The sequence below is a fragment of the Papio anubis genome, chromosome 8 (assembly GCF_008728515.1).
Source record: "Papio anubis isolate 15944 chromosome 8, Panubis1.0, whole genome shotgun sequence".
Taxonomy (NCBI): Eukaryota; Metazoa; Chordata; class Mammalia; order Primates; family Cercopithecidae; genus Papio; species Papio anubis.
The window spans coordinates 107,958,529-107,981,768 of record NC_044983.1 but is presented as its reverse complement, the minus strand read 5'-3'; the positions used below and the strand labels follow the sequence as shown (position 1 = coordinate 107,981,768).

Sequence of the window (23,240 nt, the reverse complement as noted above, 5' to 3'; positions counted from 1 at the left end):
ATTTAAAACATATTCTTAATTTTAAAGAATGTTGTATTAATGGAGCAAAGAAAAAAATGTGGTTTCAAATAGATTAACACTCACTCTCAACAAAAACCCAAAGATAATAGAAAGTGTATTTAAAAATATAATGATGCCTGGCCGGGCGCGGTGGCTCAAGCCTGTAATCCCAGCACTTTGGGAGGCCGAGGGGGGCGGATCACGAGGTCAGGAGATCGAGACCATCCTGGCTAACATGGTGAAACCCCGTCTCTACTAAAAATACAAAAAAAAAAAACTAGCCGGGCGTGGTGGCGGGCGCCTGTAGTCCCAGCTACTCGGAGGCTGAGGCAGGAGAATGGCCTGAACCTGGGAGGCGGAGCTTGCAGTGAGCCGAGATCGCGCCACTGCACTCCAGCCTGGGTGACACAGTGCGAGACTCCGTCTCAAAAAAAAAAAAAAATATATATATATATATATATATATATATATATAATGATGCCTAAGAATGAAAAGATAAAATTTATAATTGTTTTGAGGCTGTAGGGTATTCCCAAGATAAAAAAGTGTAAATAAACATGAAAATAAATGGTTGTTATCATTGTGTTTTCTTGCTCAAACATAAGTTTTGTTCTCCCCTAAACTACTTCCTCCTGCATCTTTTCATCATAGGCATAACAACCATTATGATTCACTGTATAAATTTTGAAATATGCTGCATTAGAAGAAAGTTCACTGTGCTACTCTTTAAATACACTTATCATTAAATCCAAGGAAACACAGTAAAAGAGCAATAAGAAAATATTTTTAAATAATTAGAGTAGGTACCCTCACAAAATTAAGGGGAGAAATTGTATTCATGAATAAAAAAAGAAGAAGACTATGAAGCAATAAGAAATAACAATGATTAAAATCATTAAATATTTAGGAAATGACAACAAGATTTTTCAATATTTAAGGTAATTTGTAATTAAATAAAACGAAACAGTGAATTAGTAAACTGAAGTTTATAATATATAAATGTATATGTGTGTATATGTGTATTCTTTATATAAATATGGAATTATTGAATTCTTCTAGAATGCAAAATAGGGAATCTTTACAAATGAGAAGTTGAAAGGTTGAGCAACATGAAGGCTAAATTTCTAATTTTCAACATTCAATGTGAACAAGTTTCAGAAAGATGAGGACATATAATAAACAACATTTTAAAGGAAATAATGCTAACAATTTCCTAGAATTGAAAAAAAAAAAAGTTACAAGATATTTGACAGAAGTAATCTATTGAGCACTTAGTAGAAAAAATAGACTTAAAAATGAGTATATTTAAAAACAGCAAGTCTGAGAAGGAATCCTAGCTCTTAAAAGAATGGAGAAGAGACAGATTAATTATGAAAATTAAAATCAATTTGGTATCATATTTCTTATCAGGAATACTAGATGGATAAAAGACTAGAGGAAAATATCTTTAAAATGCTGAGGGCAAATCATTTTGAATTAAAATTTTATAACTTACCCACTATTAGTCAATAGTGAGGGCAAAATAAAGACATTTTCAGATGAAGAAGGATGTATTCTTTCAATAACAGAAACAAGTTTTAGAAGAAGGTATAAGAGTAATAAACTGTGAACCTAGCAATAGTATCACCCCCCAATCACCTAGCACTTTAACATAACTATTTCCTGTTTAATCTTTTCTTTCACTGAACTGTATATCACATTCTAAAATAAGACGTTATTTGTTTATTATTATTATTATTATTTTATTATTATTATTATTTTTTGAGACAGAGTCTCACTGTGTTGCCCAGGCTGGAGTGCAGTGGTGCAATCTCGGCTCACTGCAAGCCCCGCCTCCTGGGTTCACGCCATTCTCCTGCCTCAGCCTCCTGAGTAGCTGGGACTACAGGCTCCCACCACCATGCCCAGCAAATTTTTTTTTTTTTTTTTTTTTCAGTAGAGACAGGGTTTCACCGCATTAGCCAGGATGGTCTCGATCTCCTGACCCCGTGATCCGTCCGCCTCAGCCTCCCAAAGTGCTGGGATTACAGGCGTGAGCCACCGCGCCTGGGCTGTTTATTGTTTATAGTTTGCAAATTTCCAATGGAATACATGCTTTCAGAGAGAGAGATCTTTGTTTATTTATTGATGTATCCTAGACACCTAGAACATCATCTGACACATGTAAATACAGTAGTCCCACCTTGTTCATAAGGATATGATTCAATAGCCCCAATGGGTGCTTTAAACCACAAATGGTCCTGAACTTTATACAGGCTATTATTTTCTATAGATAGATAGATAGATAGATAGATAGATAGATAGATAGATAGATAGAATAAAGATTAATTTGTAAATTAGACACAGCTTGATAACAATAATTAAAAATAAAATAGAACAATTATAATAATATACTGTCATAAAAGTTATGTGAATGTGCTCTCTGTCTCTCTCAAAATAATTCACTGTACTATACTTACCTATTTTTGGACCACAGTTGATCTCAGGTAACTGAAACCACAGAAAGCAAAATGCAGATAAAGAGGAACTAGTGTGTAAGATGATCAACTGTTGCATAAACTAAATAACTGAATGATGCTTTAAAATATGTGAAATGAATTTGATTCAACTATTAAAGAGTGTTGTCAAATTCATACTTGGAACTTTAACAGGCTTCTTTAAGAAGTTGTTGGAGCCAGTAGACATTGAAGGCATAAATAATTTCAACTTGATTAATATAACAAATTGAAATGAATATATTTCATTTATTTATCCACTGCAAGACCTTGATATACATATACAGAATACTAAAGAAACAATGTTAGAAAGCAACAACAAAATGATAGCTCAACCCATAAATTTTAAAACACCCAGAAATTATTTATGAGTTACAAAGTAAACCAAAACACAAACTACAAACTTCTCACAAGTGAACAATAAAATCTCTTCATATCAATTTAGAGCTAAATTTGTTTTATTTTTTAATAAATGAGAAAGACTGAAAATACACTAAAAAAAAGTTCTAAGATTTCAACTCAGGAAAACAGAAAAAAAGAGCAGCAATATAATCCAAAAGAAAACTGAAGATGGAATCCAAAAATATAAAAAGAAAAGATGTTTAAATTAAAATAAAAACAATAGAATTTGCCAGGCACGGTGACTCACACCTGTAATCCCAGCGCTTAGAGAGACCAAGGAGGGTGAATGACTTGAGTTCAGGAGTTCGAGACCAGCCTGGCCAACATCGTGAAACCCAGTCTCCACTAAAAATACAGAAACTAGTTGGGCATGGTGGCATGAGCGCCTGTAGTCCCAGGAAGCTGAGGCAGGAGAATCTCTTGAACCTGGGAGGCAGAGGTTACAATGAGCCGAGATCATGCCACTGCACTTCAGCCTGGGTGAGAGAGTAAGAGACTCTGTTAAAAAAAAAAAAAAAAAAAAAGCCAGAATTTATCAACAGCAAACACTGGTTCTTTAAGCTGACTAATAAATTTGACAACCTTTTGTAAATATGAAGAAAGAAAACCAGAAAGTAAATACTAGTAGCATTAGAAGTGAGAAATAATTATGGCATATTTGTAATGGAGATGTTAAAAAATCTTGTAACAGAATTCTGCTATGACTAAACTACCAGCAAACCTTGAAAAATGTCACTTCCCTAAGGTTCATGGGTTGCCAATATTGGTCCAAAACCCTTTCCAAGAAACAAACAAAAGAAAAAACAAACAACCACAAAAAAACACTTAAATAGGAAAATAACCTTAGAGGCACATAAAATGGTAGTCACATTACTACCAAACTCATCCATGCAATACTCCAATATTTTTTCTTATAAAAATTAACCTAAAGACTAGTAAAATGTGGAAAATTACTAGTATCTTCTCTTGATATTAAAACTAGGTAGGAAGAGCAGAAGAAAAAAATTATAGACTAATGTCCCTGATAGATAAAAAAGTCTAAGAAAATATAAAATCAAATCCAGTTTTTTAAATAAATCATCAAAAGCACATATGATTTCTGCTAAGCATACAAGGATGTTCAAAAGTGTCTCTAAAACATATTGTTTGGTTAAAACGGAGAAAGAAAATAATATTGACAGTATAATAAAAGTTAAAGTATGATATACATGAAACAATACTGCATAGTTTTTGTGAAGGTAATTTTTAGGTTTCTATAATGTTACATAACAGATATGTCTGCATGGAATTATACATCTTGAAAACAGAACTGGAAAGATACACGTTAAATTGGTGCTAGTGGGTAACAGAGGAGCTAGGAATGTGATGATATTGGAGTGTCAGGAGAGACTATAACTTTATCTTAAAGTTACATTTTTTAAATTTGTATTTATTTTTACTTGTTACTATTATTTGTCTGAAGACAACTGTATTACTAAGATTTTATGTGACTTATAAGCCAAATCAACCACCACAATAATTTCCTGCTAACATTCATAGTTAAACAGTGATGATCCCAGATATTTGAAGTTTCTTTGGATGCACTTCAAAGGTTGTTTTAATGGTGTTAAAATATTTTTTTCGATCTCTTTCAATTGATCCAAGAAACATTTATTAAGGAACATAGCTGAGTATTTTGGAATTCAAACCCGATTGCTTCCTTTGAGTAGATTTATTTTGGCCGGGGGGTCTAGTTGGGGAAATAATTCAACCAACAAGTACCAGATTGAGGAACAAATCCTAGGTGACAGGTATTCATCGATTTCTGTAGGAGTATAGACACAGAGAATGTTCCCTCATGTCCTGGTCATGATTCAAAGATTTACTATATCCTGTAGAAATTATAAGAATAAGAAAAGTCTTTGGAATTTGAGGGAAATATACATTTATGTCTAGGTGTGTGTACATTTATGTGTATATGTCATACAAAGAGAAAATCTGAGATCTTATCATAGTTTTTGTTAAGTACATGGCCTCTGGCCACCTCATTAGCTCTGATAACCTCAGATTCTTCATCTACAAAAAGAAAGATATATACTAATTATTCTCTAAAGATCATTTATCCAATCATGCCTATCAGAGTGGCAAAAAAAAAAAAAAAAAAGATTGGAGAATATATTTATTTTTTGATCTGAAATATCTCCACAACAAAGAGCATATATCTACCTAACTTGTATAATGGGTATCATATGCCTGCAACCCTTGGAAGGTGACTTTTATCTTCTATTTTTCCAGAAATTGAGAAAGAAAGTTGTGGTGATCCTGGTACACCCTTATATGGAATTAGAGAAGGCGATGGATTTTCTAATCGTGATGTTTTAAGGTTTGAATGCCAGTTTGGGTTTGAATTAATTGGAGAGAAATCCATTGTTTGTCAAGAGAATAACCAATGGTCTGCAAACATACCCATCTGTATCTGTGAGTACCAAATGCTTTGCTCTCAGACAGCATATGTTACCCTGTCCTTGCATATAATTGCTTTTGTAATTAATTGCAAAGAGCTGCAACCGTGTAATTATTTTTGGATGAGTAGCACTTTGTGATACTATCTTTAACAAGTGTGCTTATGCCAAATTATAAATTTTATTACAGATTTAAATAAAGTTAACATAGTTCACTTGGTAATGGCAAAATATATATTACGTGTGTTCTTACAACATTTTATTTCGTGGCATTTTATACTTTCTAGATAGCATACTTCTTATGGAAATTATACATCTGAATGAATTCTAATAGACTCATTTATTTTAATAAGATAGTATAAGTTTATTTGCAATCAAAAACATTAAAATATTTAAAGCTTATATTTTATGTATAATGCACTAATTTATTTTTGCTTGTAGATGTTAACACTAATGCATGAGGTGACATTTTTTTATATTGCATAGGACACAATTCATTAACATTAATGATATGCAATATGCTTGGATTAAAATAGTGTATTCAAATACATTAAGATATTGCAGTTTAACTACAGTAAAAGTATAATTTGTATTGTCTATTCATGTACTTGGTGGGCTCAATTAAATACTGTCTTCGTTACATTAAAATGAAGTGGATATTTTTAGAATCTGGCAGAAATTTCCCTAATAACAGTATATTGTGTTTGCTCTTCAGGAAGTCTAGAAGAGGAAAAGTGCACAGGTTCCCTTCACAGAGTCTTTTTGTTTTAGTTCTTATCTTTAACCAAGATCACTTGGTGAAGTTCTTGTAAGAGAAGAAAACATATTAGGAGGATCTGATTCGATTTACTAAAGCTTAGTAATACTTCAAAATACTTTTGTTGAAAGTTTTTAATTCTAGGTGTTCTTTTAGGAGGACAACGTTGACTTAATACTGGAGAATTCATTAATGTAATATATCACATCAAAAATAAAAATATTTTAAGAACATTTTAATAGACTCCAAAATGCATTTAGTGAAAATATTGAAAATTTTGCTGACTAAAACCAATTTTTAAAACATTCTTGAATACTAGGAAGCATTTTTTACTATTTTAAAATTAAGTCTAATATCCTGATATGTGATAAAAATGTAGCAATTAATAATGTTTTATATACCAGTAATAGCTAACTTGAAAATACATTTAAAAGAGAATGTATTCAGAAAAAACAGTTATAAAATACATATAAATAATCCTCATATATTTCAAATAACTCATACAAAAAAATTATAAAACTATACAAGAAAAGAAAATTTTATGGGAACAAAATACAGATAGAAGCCATGTTCCTGAATGATAAACTAATATATCAAATACATGAGTTATACAGAAATTGCTTTTAATTTTAGTCAAAATTCTAACATAGTTTTTCTGGGAACTTGGCGTACTGCATTGACATATAGCTAAGTAAAAATCAGGTAGGAGTAGGTACAAGAATTTTGTAAATGCAAAGTGCTTCTGTGGATGCTAAATTATCATACTAAGTTATGAGTATGATACCGACAAATTGTAACACACTTGGCAAAGGGAAGTTACATAAAAACTGCATCTGATATAATTAAGAATTTAAAGTATGATATAAGCATCTATCTATCTGATAATAGAGATTAAAGTGGTGTCTTTGGTTAGCTCTTGCTCCAAGTGGGGATCATTCAGATCAGGAGATGACAAACCGACTGTGGGCCAAATCCATCCTCCTGCCTGGATTTTTAAGTAAAGTTTTACTGGAACATAACCAAACACTTTCATTTACTGATTGTGCATAGCTGCCTTCCAGCGACAATTGCAGAATTAAATAGTTGCAAAGGAGATCGTATGGTTTGCAAAGCCAAAGCATTTATTACCTACTCCTTTACAGAAAAAGATTGCCAATCCTTAATTTAGATAGGAGTTATAGGATCAAATTATTTCAGGACCCAGGCAGGAAAGAGTGTGAAGAGGGAATAGGAGTAAGCATGTGTGCACCCATTTTGGAAGTGGTAGGAAACTGGGGTGCCTTAACTTTTCAGGATAAGTTAGAATAAAAGATGTTTTTCCCTTAAATATGAAATATGATGATTTTTTGATGCGATTTCAAATTTTTATGGGGGCAGAAGAAAAAAAAAAATCAAGCCGAACACATCTGCAATCTGAATTCAATTAATGCAAGCTTTAGTTTAACTCATAAAATTATGCAGAAAAAAATAGATTTAAAGTGCAAAATATTTTTGAATGATAAAATGGTAAAAGTTATATAGAGAGATTATCTATCGGTAGATGCAGCTATACCTGTGGTTTCATATTTGTGTAGATAAAGAAATAGATATTGGTGTAATGTCTGAATGTTAATAAAATATATGACCCTAAAAGATTGTAAGAAATGCAAACAATTATTTCAATATTCAAATTAAAAATAATGTATGCCAAAATATTATTAAAATAAAATAATGAGAAACTTTTATGCATATTATAAAGAGATCATAATCTTAAATGATTAGATTTATGAGCAGATAATTTTTTAAAAGATAATAAAAATGTCTAATAAAAGTAAGAAATCTTCAACTTCTCTAGTAGTCAATAAATGCAAGTTAAGACAATGAGTTATCACTTTTCTTTTCAATGGAGGAAAAGGAAAATAATCACAATATTTTATACTGGTACAGGTGTTATATTCTTTGATATTTCCATTATTTTTCAATAATGTTGAAATAACTTTTTAAATCAGAAATTTAGCAAAATGTTTTGAGACTAAAATTCATATCCTTTGTCATACTAAGTACTTTTTTTTGAAAATGTATACCAAAGAAATAATGAACAAAAAAATCTTTCTTCAAGAATATAGTCAGTGTTATTTATATTGCAAAAATTTTTAAATACAATTTTAAATGTCAAACACTAGAAGAAAAGTTAATCTTCATATGTCCATAAAAATTAATGGGGTGAGAGTTTTAACTAATAACTATAAATTTTGCTTAAAAACTTGACTTGAAAATCTCACATATTAAGTATAAGGAAAACATAATTTAGTACAAAATATAGGAAATTCAATTTTTTAAAAAATATGTAATAAAAGGCCAGCCTTGGTAGCTCATGCCTGTAATCCCAGCACTTTGGGAGGCCGAGGTGGGTGGATCACTTGAGGACAGGGGTTCGAGACCAGCCTGACCAACATGACGAAACCCCATCTCTAATAAAAATACAAAAATTAGCTGGGCTTGACGGGCGTGCCTGTAATCCCAGCTACTAGGGAAGCTGAGGTGGGAGAATGGCTTGAACCCGGAAGGTGGAGGTTGCAGTGATCCTAGATGGCGCCATTGCACTCCAGCCTGCGCGACAAAATGAGACTCTGTCTCTGAAAACAAACAAACAAAATGTAATGAAAACTTTGGAAGATAATATATCGACACTTAAACTTTGATTTTCTTTGAGTAGTATATCATTTTCTTTTCTGTTTCTTTATTTTTCCTCTGCTTTCTAAATGTTCTATGTGAACTTTCAAATCAGATGTTTTAAAAGTTAAAAAACTGGAGGAGAAAGACGACTTCATTTTAGTGTGATGCAAGAGCTCTCATTTAGTTGTTCTTCAGGTTTTAGCCACTAATAATGTCTGTTATAGAAGTTAATTTATCTCTTTATTTGTGTGGTAAACTATCAGAGCATCCACTGCCACCATAGAAATGAAACTCACACATTGATAACCACTACCTTGAGTATTTTCTGAGCCACCGGATTCTTGTTCTGTTAATATCCACTTAATAATATTTGTCTTCAATCATTTCAAGAACCTTATTCCTTTCTATGGGAACTTCCATATATTTCTTCATTTTTTAAACACTGAAATGAACACTTTGCACAGTCTAACATAAGCAAGATATGTGTCAAAAAATTGCTATTATTCCAATTATATTTTTGTGCATTAAAGGTAGAGCCTTAAGTTTATCCAAAGTACTAGTTGCCTTTTTCAATATGTAAAAATGGTAACCTTTTTGTTCTGTTTTATAATTTACATAATTTAATATTATCTTATTATACTGCTAATTGATTATCATAATTGTAGAATATGAGAAAATAAGGTGAAATATTATTTTTGAATATTTATCATATTTTATAATCTTCCTATTTCACCAGTTCCCTGCCTCTCTAACTTTACTGCACCAATGGGAACAGTTCTTTCTCCTGATTACCCAGAAGGGTATGGAAATAATTTAAATTGCATCTGGACGATAATCTCTGATCCAGGGAGCCGGATACATCTTTCTTTCAATGATTTTGATCTGGAATCCCAGTTTGATTTCCTTGCTGTGAAAGATGGTGACTCTCCAGATTCCCCAATTCTTGGAACCTTTACTGGGGCTGAGGTGCCTTCCCATCTTACTAGTAATAGTCACATACTGCGATTAGAATTTCAGGCTGACCACTCTATGTCAGGACGTGGCTTTAACATCACTTACAACAGTAAGTTTCTGTTTCTGTTTTTTTCCCATATAATATATTTCTATAAATTTGAGTTGAAAAGTGATCATGCATGTGGGTTCTCTTGTTTCCTAGTTAAGAAAATTTGTAAAAGCTGTAAATCTCATTGTGCCAAAGTTGATCATTTCTTCCTTCATTTCCAATCACATTTTACTCCTTATTATTACTATTATTATGATTATTAATACATTTCTTTCTTTGTGAGAGGTCCAATATCAAGGAAATATGTTTCAAATATTGTTTTTATGTAAGACAATATATTTATAATTGTTATATCAGCCAACATATTTATATCTTAGCATAAACTCAAACCTATTATAGATCACGTACTTTGCTATTTGTATGCAACGTGAAAGAGAAATAGAGTTTCCCTTGAAGATATTCATGCACCAATAGATGTTAAACAACTAATAATGGCATAGAATTAAAATTCCAAAGAAGAAATCACGTGACTACAGTAGCATCATAGAAAAGGAAGTAATGACCTTTGGATCTTAGTTTTGTTTTAGGTTTTATAACTGAGCCACAATACTCACATTAGTAAAACCACAGTGGATTGCTATAAAGAATAAATTAGGTGATGCATGTGAATAATTTAGCACAAAGTACATATTACCTAGTAAAAGCTTAATAAACATAATAAACATTAGCCATTATTGTTTAGTTGATTTTTGAACTATAATCTTGACATTTTGTGTTACTGTGTGAGATGTTGAATATTATTTATCTGCAAAAATGTTTATAATTCTAGAAAAAAGATGAATCACATAAAAAAGAAAAAATTTTAGTAGATTAATAATACATACTAATGCCTCTGTTTGCAAATATTATACCTGAAACCATAGAATACTAGTAATTTTTATTGCTTTTCCTTGAAGCTTTTACACTGTGTCAGACCAATTGGATGAGTTAATATTTAAGTGTCACATAATAATAGGATTTAGTTTCCAGCTCTTCCTGTTGCTTTATAGAAAGAATTTCACACCTCACTCCCATCCTCACCTATTCAATGTTAAGCTTTGGCAGGTAGTAACGAAGTATAGTTGTTGTATTTTCAAAGCGACACTAGTGGTGAATAGTGTAACTGTAAGTTGTAAACATGTAATTGCCTATTATCAAAGTTAAATTAGCGGTGAAGTGTGTCATAGAAACTTGTTGTATAAAAAGACTGCTTTATCTGAGAATCTTTTAAAAATATTTTATGTACATCTCTAAAGATAGATACGTATATGCATCTATCTATCTGTAATTTTTATTTTGTCTTAAATAAACAATATTATTACCTTTAATGTTGATAGTTTTTCAGGGTATTATGGAACTAGTTCTCCCTGTTCCTGGTTCTGTTCTATAGTAAATAATCAATAATGTGAAATTTATTTTATTTAATGCTTACTAATCAGATTCATTTTTTCTGAAAAAATGTCAATCAGGTACTCTATATTAGAGTCGCACTGCTTAATTAAAATTGAGTTTTTAAAATTACAAAATAAAATAATAATTGGAAATATGTATACATACAAAACATATTTTATGTATTCTAAAACTTACCTTAATATTATTTTGCACTGTTTCATTCAAAATAAGGAGAACAGACAGTAAAATTATACAATTTATAACCAGCATCAAAGTGATGATTAGTGAGAAAATATAAAATAACTGCCTGTACTAATGCAGTATAAATATAATAAATTATAAGCATCTCATAAAATATATTTTACACATTTAGACTTTGCTACTTTAAATATTATTCCATTTATATTATAATACATTAAAATTTTATAATATACAATTGGTCACCCAGATGAACACAGAGAAAAATTTGGATTGTTCATGTAATCTATAATCTATGAAAAATTCAAATAAACACATTTTTATTATACTCCTGCCCTTTGCTGTAATTTAGCCAAATATAAACTGTGAGAGAAACAAGGTAGAATAAGATAGTGGCCCTGAACTCAAGAACTCATGTTCTCCTGAGAGATATGAGACAGATAACCCAAGATACAATAGGTTGTTGAGAAAAAATTAAAAACCAGTCTAGGGAACACATTTCAATCCTATCAAGTCCTATTTCTATGACCTTAGGCAAGCGACTTAACTTTTCCTAAGTCTAACATTACTCTTTTGAATAGATGGCAATACTTTCCTCATCTAAATATTAAATGAGATAATAACATATCACAGTGCCTAGAACATGATAATTGCAAAAGAATTAACTCTCTTCCCTTTTCACAGATGGCAGAAAATAAATGTCATGGAAAATTATTTTTAAAAATTGTAAAACTTTCATACTAGATTGAGACATTTCACTTTATTTCTCACTGTGAAACTCACTCTCTCTCTATTTCCAGTTGGAAATACACAAAAATAAAGAAAAATTTCTGAAGGGGTTTGGTCAATTGCTTTGCATTTTAATTAGTTGAAATTCTGACCAGCTTATACTGGAAATATTTGCATATTCTTAGCTAGTCTCATGGTCTCCAGAAATAAGCAGAAATAATTCTATTTTGAAATTTTATAATTTTAGAGTATAATTCGTATTTTAAAAAATCACATTTATTGTACATCACAGGCAAACAAGTATGGTCAGAGGAGAACCTCAAATTTAAAGCAAATAAATAAAAACTTGTGTAGAAATAAACACAACCTTTTAAAACATCTCTCTCTCTCTCTCTTTTTTTTTTTTTTTTTTAACCCAAAATATAGAAAGATCTCTCTCTGGCTAATGTTGTATGTGTGTATTTTTCTTTGCATATTATTCTAAAGCATTTGGACATAATGAATGCCCTGATCCTGGAATACCAATCAATGCACGGCGGTTTGGGGACAACTTTCAATTAGGAAGTTCAATTTCAGTAATTTGTGAAGAAGGATTTATTAAAACCCAGGGAACAGAAACAATTACATGTATTCTGATGGATGGAAAAGTAATGTGGAGTGGACCAATTCCAAAATGTGGAGGTAAGTGTAGTGTGGAGTGAGAAGTAGAACCTCATCATCATTATGCACAAGAAACCGCAACAGGAAACACATTATCCTACCAGGACTGTCATAATCATTACCTTAAAACATTTCTTTGTATTCTATATTAAACATATGTTGTTCAGGAAATTACACTTTTAATTTTTCATATTGAAATAAATTTTTAGAAATCTTTTAGAAGCTTTCTTTTAAAAAAAGCTCTTATTAAAAGATACACATTAATAAATGGTAAATATTGGTCACATGTGTAAACCCTCTTTAGTATACTTCAAAGTTATAGTTTAATACACTTTATAGTTTCCATTCATTTTTTTCTTGGTATTTTAGTTATTCATGGTACACACTAATTTTCAAAAATGTGTTAATAATAATCAATTATCATAAAAATTATCATAAATACATTTATGCTAAAACAGTCATTTATTTAAAATATATGATTTTTGAAAGCATCTTTTGCTAATGTTTTTCAGTTTTTATTTTTCCAATTAAATGTATTTAACAAGGTTCAGGGCATATGTGTGTGTGTGTGTGTTTGTGTGTGATATATGTATGATCTTTGGAATAATAATAATAATTATTATTATTATTATTTTTAAACCGATTCTCACTCTTTTACCCAGACTGGAGTGCAAAGGCGCAATCTCAGCTCACTGCAACCTCTGCCTCCTAGGTTCAAGCAATTCTCCTGCCTCAGTCTCCAGAGTAGATGGGATTACAGGTGCTTGCCACCGTGCCTGGCTAATTTTTTGTATTTTTAGTAGAGACACGGTTTTACCATGTTGGCCAGGCTAGTCTCAAACTCTTGGTATCAAGTGATCTGCCTGCCTCAGCCTCCCAAAGTGCTGGGATTACAGGAATGAGCCACTGTGCCTGACCTGTTTTTGTATATATACACTCATATAAAATCTCAAATTATGTTGGTAAGAAGGAAGGATGATCATAATTAAAAATAAAACACATCAATTATACAGTATATAAATTTAGAATCTACTGAAATGAGGCACCTTTATTTAGATTTGCCCTAGGAGAGTTAACATTCTAAGTTTTAATTTCTCCTTCCACTATAGTATCTAATAATACATATCTATTTTATTAAAAAGATATAAATGTGCTAGGCACGGTGGCTCACGCCTGTAATCCCAGCACTTTAAGAGGCCGAGGCGGGTGGATCAAGAGGTCAGGAGATCGAGACCATCCTGGCCAACATGGCAAAACCCCGTCTCTACTAAAATACAAAAAAAAAAAAAAAAAAAAAAAAAAAAATTAGCTGGGCTTGGTGGCACGCGCCTGTAGCCACAGCTACTCAGGATGCTGAGACAGGGGAATCACTTGAAACTGGGAGGCGGAGCTTGCAGTGAGCCGAGATTGTGCCACCGCACTCCAGCCTGGCGATAGAGCGAGACTCCCACTAAAAAAAAAAAAAAAAGAAAAGAAAAAAAGAAAAAGGAAAAAAAAGATTTTAAATGAACTTTTACTAAGAAATAGATGAACTATAACTGTATAACACTCTTTAGTAGATTGCCATATGGTAATTGATTATTTTAAAAGTAGTTTCTTTTTCTTATTTTCCAAGTTTTTCTTCTTACCTGTCTGCAAACTGACTAGCTGGTAAATTAAGAATATTTAATACGTAGTTTTCCAAAGTATAGCAGATGTAATTGAAGCATTACCTATATATTGCTGACTTTCATTGGATTGAACATTTTCATAATGTCTCATAATGAAGTAATCCCAGACCATGTAATTATGTTTTCCTAGTGGCCTCTTCAATTAACACTTTTCTCCTTTTTACTTCTAATTGCTTTCTCATTTGTAATATCGGGGGGCAGAACACGATGACTTTAGTGTTCCTTTTCAAACTTCAAATAGTACGAGTTCAGCAGGGGCTACTCTGTCAATAATTATGACTATGATGTTATTTTAAAAACATAGTGGATTTGCATAATAATGGACTAAGGTAAAAAGGGAAAATGGATTGTATGGATAGTAATACTTCGTTTTTCCATCATTCATTTTGCCGGAGCTCACCCATTCTTTTAACATAGTTTTTGATCCAGCCTTGGGGAACCAGTAAGAAAAATCTACATTAGCATTTTTGTTTGTTTGTTTTGAGACAGAGTTTTGCTCTTGTCGCCCAGGCTGGAGAGCAGTGGCACCATCTCTGCTCACTGCAACCTCCGCCGCCTGGGTTCAAGATATTCTTGTGCCTCAGACTCCTGAGAAGCTGGGCCTATAGGTGCGCACCACCATGCCCGTCTAATTTTTTTGTGTACTTAGTAGAAACTGGGTTTCTCCATGTTGGCCAGGCTGGTCTTGAACTACTGACCTCAAGTGATCCGCCTGCCTCGGCCTCCCAAAGTGCTGGGATCACAAGCGTGAGCCACCGCTCCCTGTAGCCACACATTAGTATTTGAAGGAATAGTAGGAAATGGGAGAAAAGTGTGTTTCAGGCAAAAGGAATAGAGCCAGTTCAGTGTGACTGCAGTGGAGGACAGAGTGGGTTGGATCTGATGAAAGACTAGAGAAGTCCAGAGCATTAGACCCTTTGTAAATAATGCTAAGTAGCCCCAAAGTTACCCTGGGGCTGATCGGACGCCATTGCAGCTGGGAAATGACATTGTCTGAGCCTCAACCTCCCCTGCACTGAAATTTGTTTTAAATCTCAGTGGACACATACAGAGACCACTTCTAGGTAATTTTTGAATTTTGTTGGATCCTCGTTTGCCTAATTTGGGTATTGGTTTCAGAGTTGCTTGGTGCCTAGCTTCATGGTGGAGGTAAAAGTAAATAGTAATATCAATCAATAATTTAATTGATTGATTAATTAGATAGAGCAATTTCAGGGAGATTTTTACTATCTGTGAAAAACAGCTGGAAACCATCATTCTTAGCAAACTATCACAAGAACAGAAAACCAAACACCGCATGTTCTCACTCATAGGTGGGAACTGAACAATAAGATCACTTGGACTCGGGAAGGGGAACATCACACACCGGGGCCTATCATGGGGTGGGGGGTGGGGGGAGGGATTGCATTGGGAGTTATACCTGATGTAAATGACGAGTTGATGGGTGCTGACGAGTTGATGGGTGCAGCACACCGACATGGCACAAGTATACATATGTAACAAACCTGCACGTTATGCACATGTACCCTAGAACTTAAAGTATAATAATAATAATAAATAAAAAAGAAAAAATAAAAAAGAAAAAAAGAAAAAAAAGAAAAAGAAAAACAAATGGCATTTAACTTTTAAAAATAAATAAGATAAAATATTCAGAACTGTAACTTGACAAAGGCCAATAAGCCCTCCGCACATCCCAAAGAGAACCTCTATGAAGTTTCTGATGGACACGAATTGTTTTTCTCTATGTGTGAGTGAAATTACACACAATTGGCTCACCTGCCTGTTTGTGGACCCAGTAGTAAGGTGGAAACATCACTAAGGATGAGGTTGGAACCAAGGAAGGCAGAACTGGAGTGGGCCAGAAGCAATCTTAGGGTGGCCTTTGCCAGGTTACTACTCTATCCCAAACCACCCTCTGAGCCAGTTTCCACCCAAAAAAGCAGACTGTTGTCAACTCTATAACTAACTCAGGTGGGTTTGATTTCTTAGCCTCTAATTAAGATTTGTATTGATTTCCTTTGGTTTTGCCGAAATTCTACTTAGGTACTAATAATGAAAGTCTGAGACTAGCTGAGGAAATCTTATTTTTATTTTTCCTAAATTAAAAAAAAAAACAAAACCTTCCCCATCGCCCCACCATTCCTGAAACTTCCAGAGCCACTCCCACTTACATAGAGAGCTATGGTTGGGAGCCTACTTCTCCTGTCTCCTTTTTTTCTCTAGACAGTCTGTATTTTCAAAGATAAAAATTTGCCTATTATTTATTATAGTTCATCTTTGGGGCACTATCACAGCCTCCAACATTTACAAATGTTAGCAAATGTTAACATGCTTAACATTTTAGTTGAAACTTTTAAATCATCATAATATTAAACATTTCAAATAGAATAACTTTTTAAATGTACATGTTTGCATTTTCTGGTTAAAACAACTAAATTTCTTCTTCTATTTTATTCTCTTCAAAATCAAATTCATTGTTAAAAGTTATGTATGTATATGGATTGCTGTGTATTAAAATTGGAAGGTAGAACATTTTGTTTGAATCAGAACTTACAGAACAATGGAAGTCAGTATAAAATGTTTTTGTTCGAAAACTCAGAGCTTCAATCCACTTAAAGATTACCACCATCCCCAACTCCTTTGTATCATAAGTGTCTAAACGTTTAGGCATATTGGCAAATTTGTGATCCACCAATGTCAATCAGTCCTCAAACTGATGAATCAATCAGTCCCTAAAACTTTGGGAAATCTTTGAGAATAGTTAAAGAAACTTTCATCTGCCATAGTCCGTGAATAAGGATTGTCAGACCAAAAGGGAGAAATATCATAATATGTTGCAGATTTATGATCCCACATTTCAGGTAACTTAAATATAATTATTTAACATAATTTGGTTATACATTTTATTCACTGACCTGAAGTTCAACACTGATGCATTAACTATAAGGATAGATTGGGACTTTCTGAAAATTTCAACTCATTTCTCTAGAACAAATTTTCGCCATAAAGAAGAAAGATTAGTTGCCTTTTAAGGCCTTATGAGCTTTCAGTTCTGCTAATGGAAAACAAAATACGTTACTGTAATCAGCATTGCAGTTATTTCACACTGAATTCCACAAACTGTCATCTTAACTTGGTTTAATGGCAGGCAATGACTCCTTCACCGACACTGAGACAGTAGCCTGAATATATCTGGCTCTCCCTAGGGCCAGTCTCTTCATGGCATCTTCTTCAAAGAAACATTCTAAAGCCCTGAAGAACTGCGTAGACGATTGTTGTAGACCTCCTTTAATGAGTTGACCCGGGATTTTCATAATGTATCACACAGAAAGCTTTCTAAAAATCCTCTTCCTCTCTCTTCACCAGTGTCCCACTCATAGCAGCTGCTTAAACTACTGTCCTCCCTTCACAACACAGCTTCCCTCACGATCATTTATTTTACTATTCTGCACAGTCCAGGCCCTTTTTGGATATCTTGTGAGCCTCCTCACTAAGTTCAGCCCTCTTCAAGTACAGTTTTCTCGCTTCCTTCTTGGAATTGCTTTTTTTCATACCCTAAATCTACCTTTTTATTTCTTGTAATATTATCAGAATTTCAGGGGCCTCTGAGGACATCATAAAGCTCATCTGTATCATAACCTTCAAAGTTCTTTCTACCAGCCTAAGTGCAAGGAAGTTTGGAAATGGGACAAAACATAATTGTATTTCTTTTTTTTTTTTTTTTTTTGAGATGGAGTTTCGCTCTTGTTGCCCAGGCTGGAGTACAATGGTGCAATCTTGGCTCAGCGGCGGAACCTCCGCTTCCCGGGTTCCAGCAATTTCCTGCCTCAGCCTCCCAAGTAGCTGGGATAACAGGCATGCACCAGCATGCCCAGCTAATTTTTTTGTATTTTTAGTAGAGACGGGATTTCACAATGTTGGTCAGGCTGGTCTTGAACTCCCGACCTTAGTTGATCCGCCCACTTCGACCTCCCGAAGTGCTGGGATTACAGGTGTGAGCCACCACACTCGGCCAAATTTCAATTTTATTTCTCCACTTAAGCATGTGTATGTGTGTCTCCTGAAATATGAGTAAGGCAGTCCATTTTATTTTCTTTTTTTGAGATGGAGTCTCAGACTCTGTCACCCAGACTCGCGTGCAGTGGCGCAATCTCGGCTCACTGCAAGCTCCGCCTCCCGGGTTCACGCCATTCTCCTGCCTCAGCCTCCCGAGTAGCTGGGACTACAGGCGCCCGCCACTGCGCCCGGCTAATTTTTTCTATTTTTAGTAGAGACAGGGTTTCACCATGGTCTCGATCTCCTGACCTTGTGATCCGCCCGCCTCAGCCTCCCAAAGTGCTGGGATTACAGGCGTGAGCCACCGCGCCCGGCCAGTGGCGCAATTTTGACTCACTGCTACCTCCACCTCCTAGGTTCAAGCAATTCTACTGCCTCAGCTTCCTGAGTAGTTGGGATTACAGGTGTGCACCACCATGCCCAGCTAATTTTTATGTTTTTAGTAGAGATGGGGTTTCATCATATTGGCCAGGATTGGTCTTGAACTCCTAACCTCAGATGATCTACCTGTCTCAGCCTCCCAAAATGCTAGATTACAGGTGTGAACCACTGTGCCTAGCTAAGACAGTACTTTCACTTAATTCTTTCTTTCAAGGGAACATCACACAACGGAATTCCCTTTATTGTACTAGGCAATGCAAACTGGAACCATCCTTGACCCACAAAATTCCCAAATCCTGTAATCATCCAGTAAAATCCCACAGAATTCCTTGTCACTGGAATTTTCCTTGTGACCAGTACTGCTATACAGAAGGCAAATTTTAAGAGTAATATTTGACTCAGCAGAGGGATTTTCCTATTGGGATTTGGGAAACTCACTCATCTCTGCCCACCTAAATCTGACCATCTAAGGGCCAACTCCAAGGGCTTGAGACTGTCTGCCTGCCTCACTGTCTGTCAAAAGGTATCTGCTTTGCTGTTTCTACCTCAAATGATCTAAGCATCATTACTTGGCTTTCTTTCTTAAATATAGCCATAATTAATTTATTTTTTCTCAGTTCTGATTTACTTTACCAGATTCTTGAAATCAGTTTGTAAAGAAGAGTGTCTGTGATTATTTGGTAAATTAGCTATAGGTAATTCTGCCATGATCTTGTTGCAGGTACTTTTGATTTTCCAATTTTTTAATACTTTTTCCTAGTAGGAATCTTGCTTTTAATTTGTTCTGTGAGTTTAACACACAGCCAGAAAATGTCTTTCCAAAACTTTTACTCAACTCAACTTCATCTAGATATTTATCTTCTCTAGGATGATGAAGCCAACTGCCACTAGACTAGATGGTGGTTTTGGTGAGTCTGAGTCTACAGATAGCACCTAATGCCCAATGCCACAGATTAGGAATCATAATCTCAAATGCTTACAGGAGCAAGGAAGTAACAGAAATGAATTAGATGGGCTAAAGGAAGCAGGCTACTCTCCCAAGGGACACGTGTGTTTTCCCACTTTTTATACAGACATAGTTATAGATAAATATTTCTGTGCTTAAAAACAATACAAATAATACAAAAATAGTATTATTGACAGCTGAGAGCAATGTTTCCATTAGCTTACACAATACCTTCATGGACATTAGAAAAGAACAGCAATCAATCCATTGTGCTAGGCCAGTGAAGCAGTTTAGAAACCATATATTGGACAGCAAACTCTATTCCTTCTAAGAAAGCACACCAATGTCTCCATAAATTGAGTATCCTTTGGGGCCACTTAAGAATCATTTTGCAAAGTAGTTATTTCACGAGGAAGTTTCTTGAGTTACTCTTTTTTGTTGTGAAGCTGTGTAACACTGTTTAAGTCCGATCCTCTAGCAACTAGAGTCTAACTGGAACATCCTATCTTGAATTGTGCATTCTCCCCCAAATGATCATTTCAAATTCAAAGAGCTCTCTGCAATATCCTTTTGGCTTTGCATTGATATTCCCCTCATGTCTTATCCTATTTTTACCATGAGACAGTACAATTTTGCTAATAATTTAGCTCTTAATGTGGCTCAGTTATCTAGTATGATTTGATTTCAGGCAGACTAAAGAACTATACCAAAGTTATTTAAGAAGCATTGATAAATAACAGAGATTTTTACTTTGATTTTTTTTTTTTTTTGAGTTAGGATGCAAGTGTTTTATACAATGAAGTAAACAGAAAGCTTCTCAAATATATTTCTAAGCCATCTTTTCCCCCTTCTCACCCACCATTCAAGGTAGCTTGTAAAAATCATCACAATCATCATCATTATCATGTATTTTCCTTTCTGTCTTCCCCCATGCTTACACACACAGTCCTCCCATCCCTGTTTTTCTTCTCTCCCTTCCTATTTTCCTTTCCAGGGCCCATGTCTTTGCTTACATGAATTCAGTCCCTCTGTCACACACATTATCCTCAATTTACCAGAAAATCCACTCCACTATACTCTGCACCCAAGAAAGATTCATTAATTCCATTCTAACGGTTTTCAGTTGACATTCTATCTTCTTGGAAGCTTGGCGAATAAATTCTCCACCTTGTTATAAGAAATTATATACTGGTTTTGAAAACAAGAAGAGAGACAGCAAGTTTTTGACACATATTCTCAGCTGCTCTCTGAGTTGCATTTCTACTTTATAATGCCCGCTTCTGAATTTGCCAGTAACAAGCCAGCCAATGAATCCCAAAAGAACTTGAAAGAGATGCCAGGCCATGAGATGTAGTATAAAACAAGAAGGTTTTCTTTCTAAGTGTCAAGCAGTGATAACTAAGTCATCTTGAGTTTTCTGTTTTAAAAAACAAGACAGTTGGACATAAATTAATTCTCCTGGGTTGCAGCCACAGAAGGAAACAGTTCCTGAATATAAAGATTTATTATTCATTGGTGAATCCTTTAAAACAAAATGCTACTGAACTATACTCACGTAGAGTGAAAGTTGAAAAGGATTTTATTGCAGAACAAAAATGAAAGATGCATTTATGTATTCATTATTTTGTTATAGAATCTGAAATTAATACCATTTTTGTTTTAAAATCAAATTTTCCTCAATAATTTAAAGTTATATAATTATTTTGTTTATGGAAAAATAAGTTACACAAGTCTAAAAATTATGTTATTAACTTTTATTTTATTAAATATACTGCTTAGGCTCATTTTAGTCTCCCTTCCTGGTTTCTCCTCCTCTCTGTGATCTGTTTAAGTGCATGTCCCAGAGCTACATTTTGGATATTTTCTGCTCTCTATTTCATTCATTTCACTGGTGATTTTTCAATCAGTATCTAACTGTAAACAATATCTATATGGTGCTGTCTCTCAAATTTACATCTCTAGCCTGGTTCTCTGCCCTGAAATGTAGATTTACATCTTCAACTTCCTACTCCACATCTGCACTTAGGTGTTTAATAGGCATCTAAAACTTACCCTGTCCAAAACTGATCTGTCTCCCCACATCACTCTAAACCTGCTACTGTCACTCACTTTCTCCATTATTAATAGGAACTCCATTATTTCAGTCATTCAGGTCAAAATTCTTCAGTCTTTGTCTAATGTTTCCTGACTCCTTTCTTTCTGTCATAACCATAGATAATGCATCAGAAAAACTGGCTAGCTCTTCCTTTGAAATCATTCAAAACGCAAGTATTTCTTACTACCTCCACTGCTGACATCTTGATCCTAGCAACCTTTGTCTCTGGCTTTAATTAATCCGTAGCCCCCTAACTGCTCTCACTGCTTCTGTCTCTTCTTTCATTCAGTTCTATTCTCAACACAGCTGCCAAAGTGATATACCATTCTTCTCTAAAGATACTTGATCCCTGTGGTTTTTTCCTTCCTCGTCTTTTCCTTCCAGATCTCATGCAGATACTGAAATTTGTAGTTCAAATTAGAAATGGCTTGTTGTTCAGTCCACCTGTGCCCAACCATTAGTTTCTTCATAATTATTTCTCCTCTGAGTCTCAGAAGGCTCTGATGCATGTATGCTTTCTGCTTCTCTCATCCTTTTTACCTGACTGACTCACATGCTCCCTGCACTGTAGTCAGCAGTGCCCCCTTTGATCTAAAGCAATCTCCCTGAAAAAAATGGAAATGAATATTGGCCTTCTGGATTACATGATCATGTTTTTGAATATGATTAGATGTAATACATTCATGGGGCTGCTTTATAGATAAAGGAGATTACATTTAGTGAAATACATTAGAAGAGTCTGATGAATGCTATTGCCTCAAAGCTGATGATTTAACTAAGATGCTGGGTTAAGACAGGCAAAGTTGCCTCTTTCTTGTGGACACTAGAAACAATTTTGAACATTGTTATATTTGCAGCCCTCCTGACAAGGAAAACAATAGGAATAAATGTGTGACTAACAAAGTGGAGAACTAAATTTTCCTGCTGCTTTGATTTGGCAACTTAGGTCTCCGGTTAAGAAGAAAAATTTATCTATATTCCTCTTCATGAAAATTTGAGGACGAGACACCCCTCCAGAGCTTAAGTGGGTTCTAGCTGATTCTTTTATCTCAATCATAACCTCTGCCATCCTACTTCCAATGTATTAAGCAGCAAAAGCTAGGGAGATCTATATATCTTTATCTAATCTATATATCTATCTCTATCATCCATCTATCTACAACTGTTCGAATCATAAGTTGTTTGTTTTTTCATTCTTCTTAGAGGAAGGAAAGTGCTAGTCTCCTTATCTTCAAGCCAAATTGAGGGAAAAGGCTGCAAGAGAATCCCTTACAGAGAATGGAGATGTTTGTGTGAAAGAGAATTCTCAGGTGGATATTTG

At 34.1% G+C, this 23,240-nt stretch overlaps 1 protein-coding gene across 6 annotated transcripts in view; it reads left to right on the top strand.

The window, feature by feature from the left end:
- CSMD3 (CUB and Sushi multiple domains 3) overlaps window positions 1-23,240 on the top strand; it is a 1,287,556-nt gene that overhangs the window by 823,256 nt on the left and 441,060 nt on the right. For all 6 annotated transcript variants that reach the window (XM_021942876.2, XM_031650139.1, XM_031650136.1 and 3 more), the window contains 3 exons: window positions 5,172-5,354; window positions 9,487-9,813; window positions 12,598-12,792. In XM_021942876.2, the coding sequence (XP_021798568.2) occupies window positions 5,172-5,354; window positions 9,487-9,813; window positions 12,598-12,792 (705 nt within the window). The remainder of the gene's footprint in view (window positions 1-5,171; window positions 5,355-9,486; window positions 9,814-12,597; window positions 12,793-23,240) is intronic.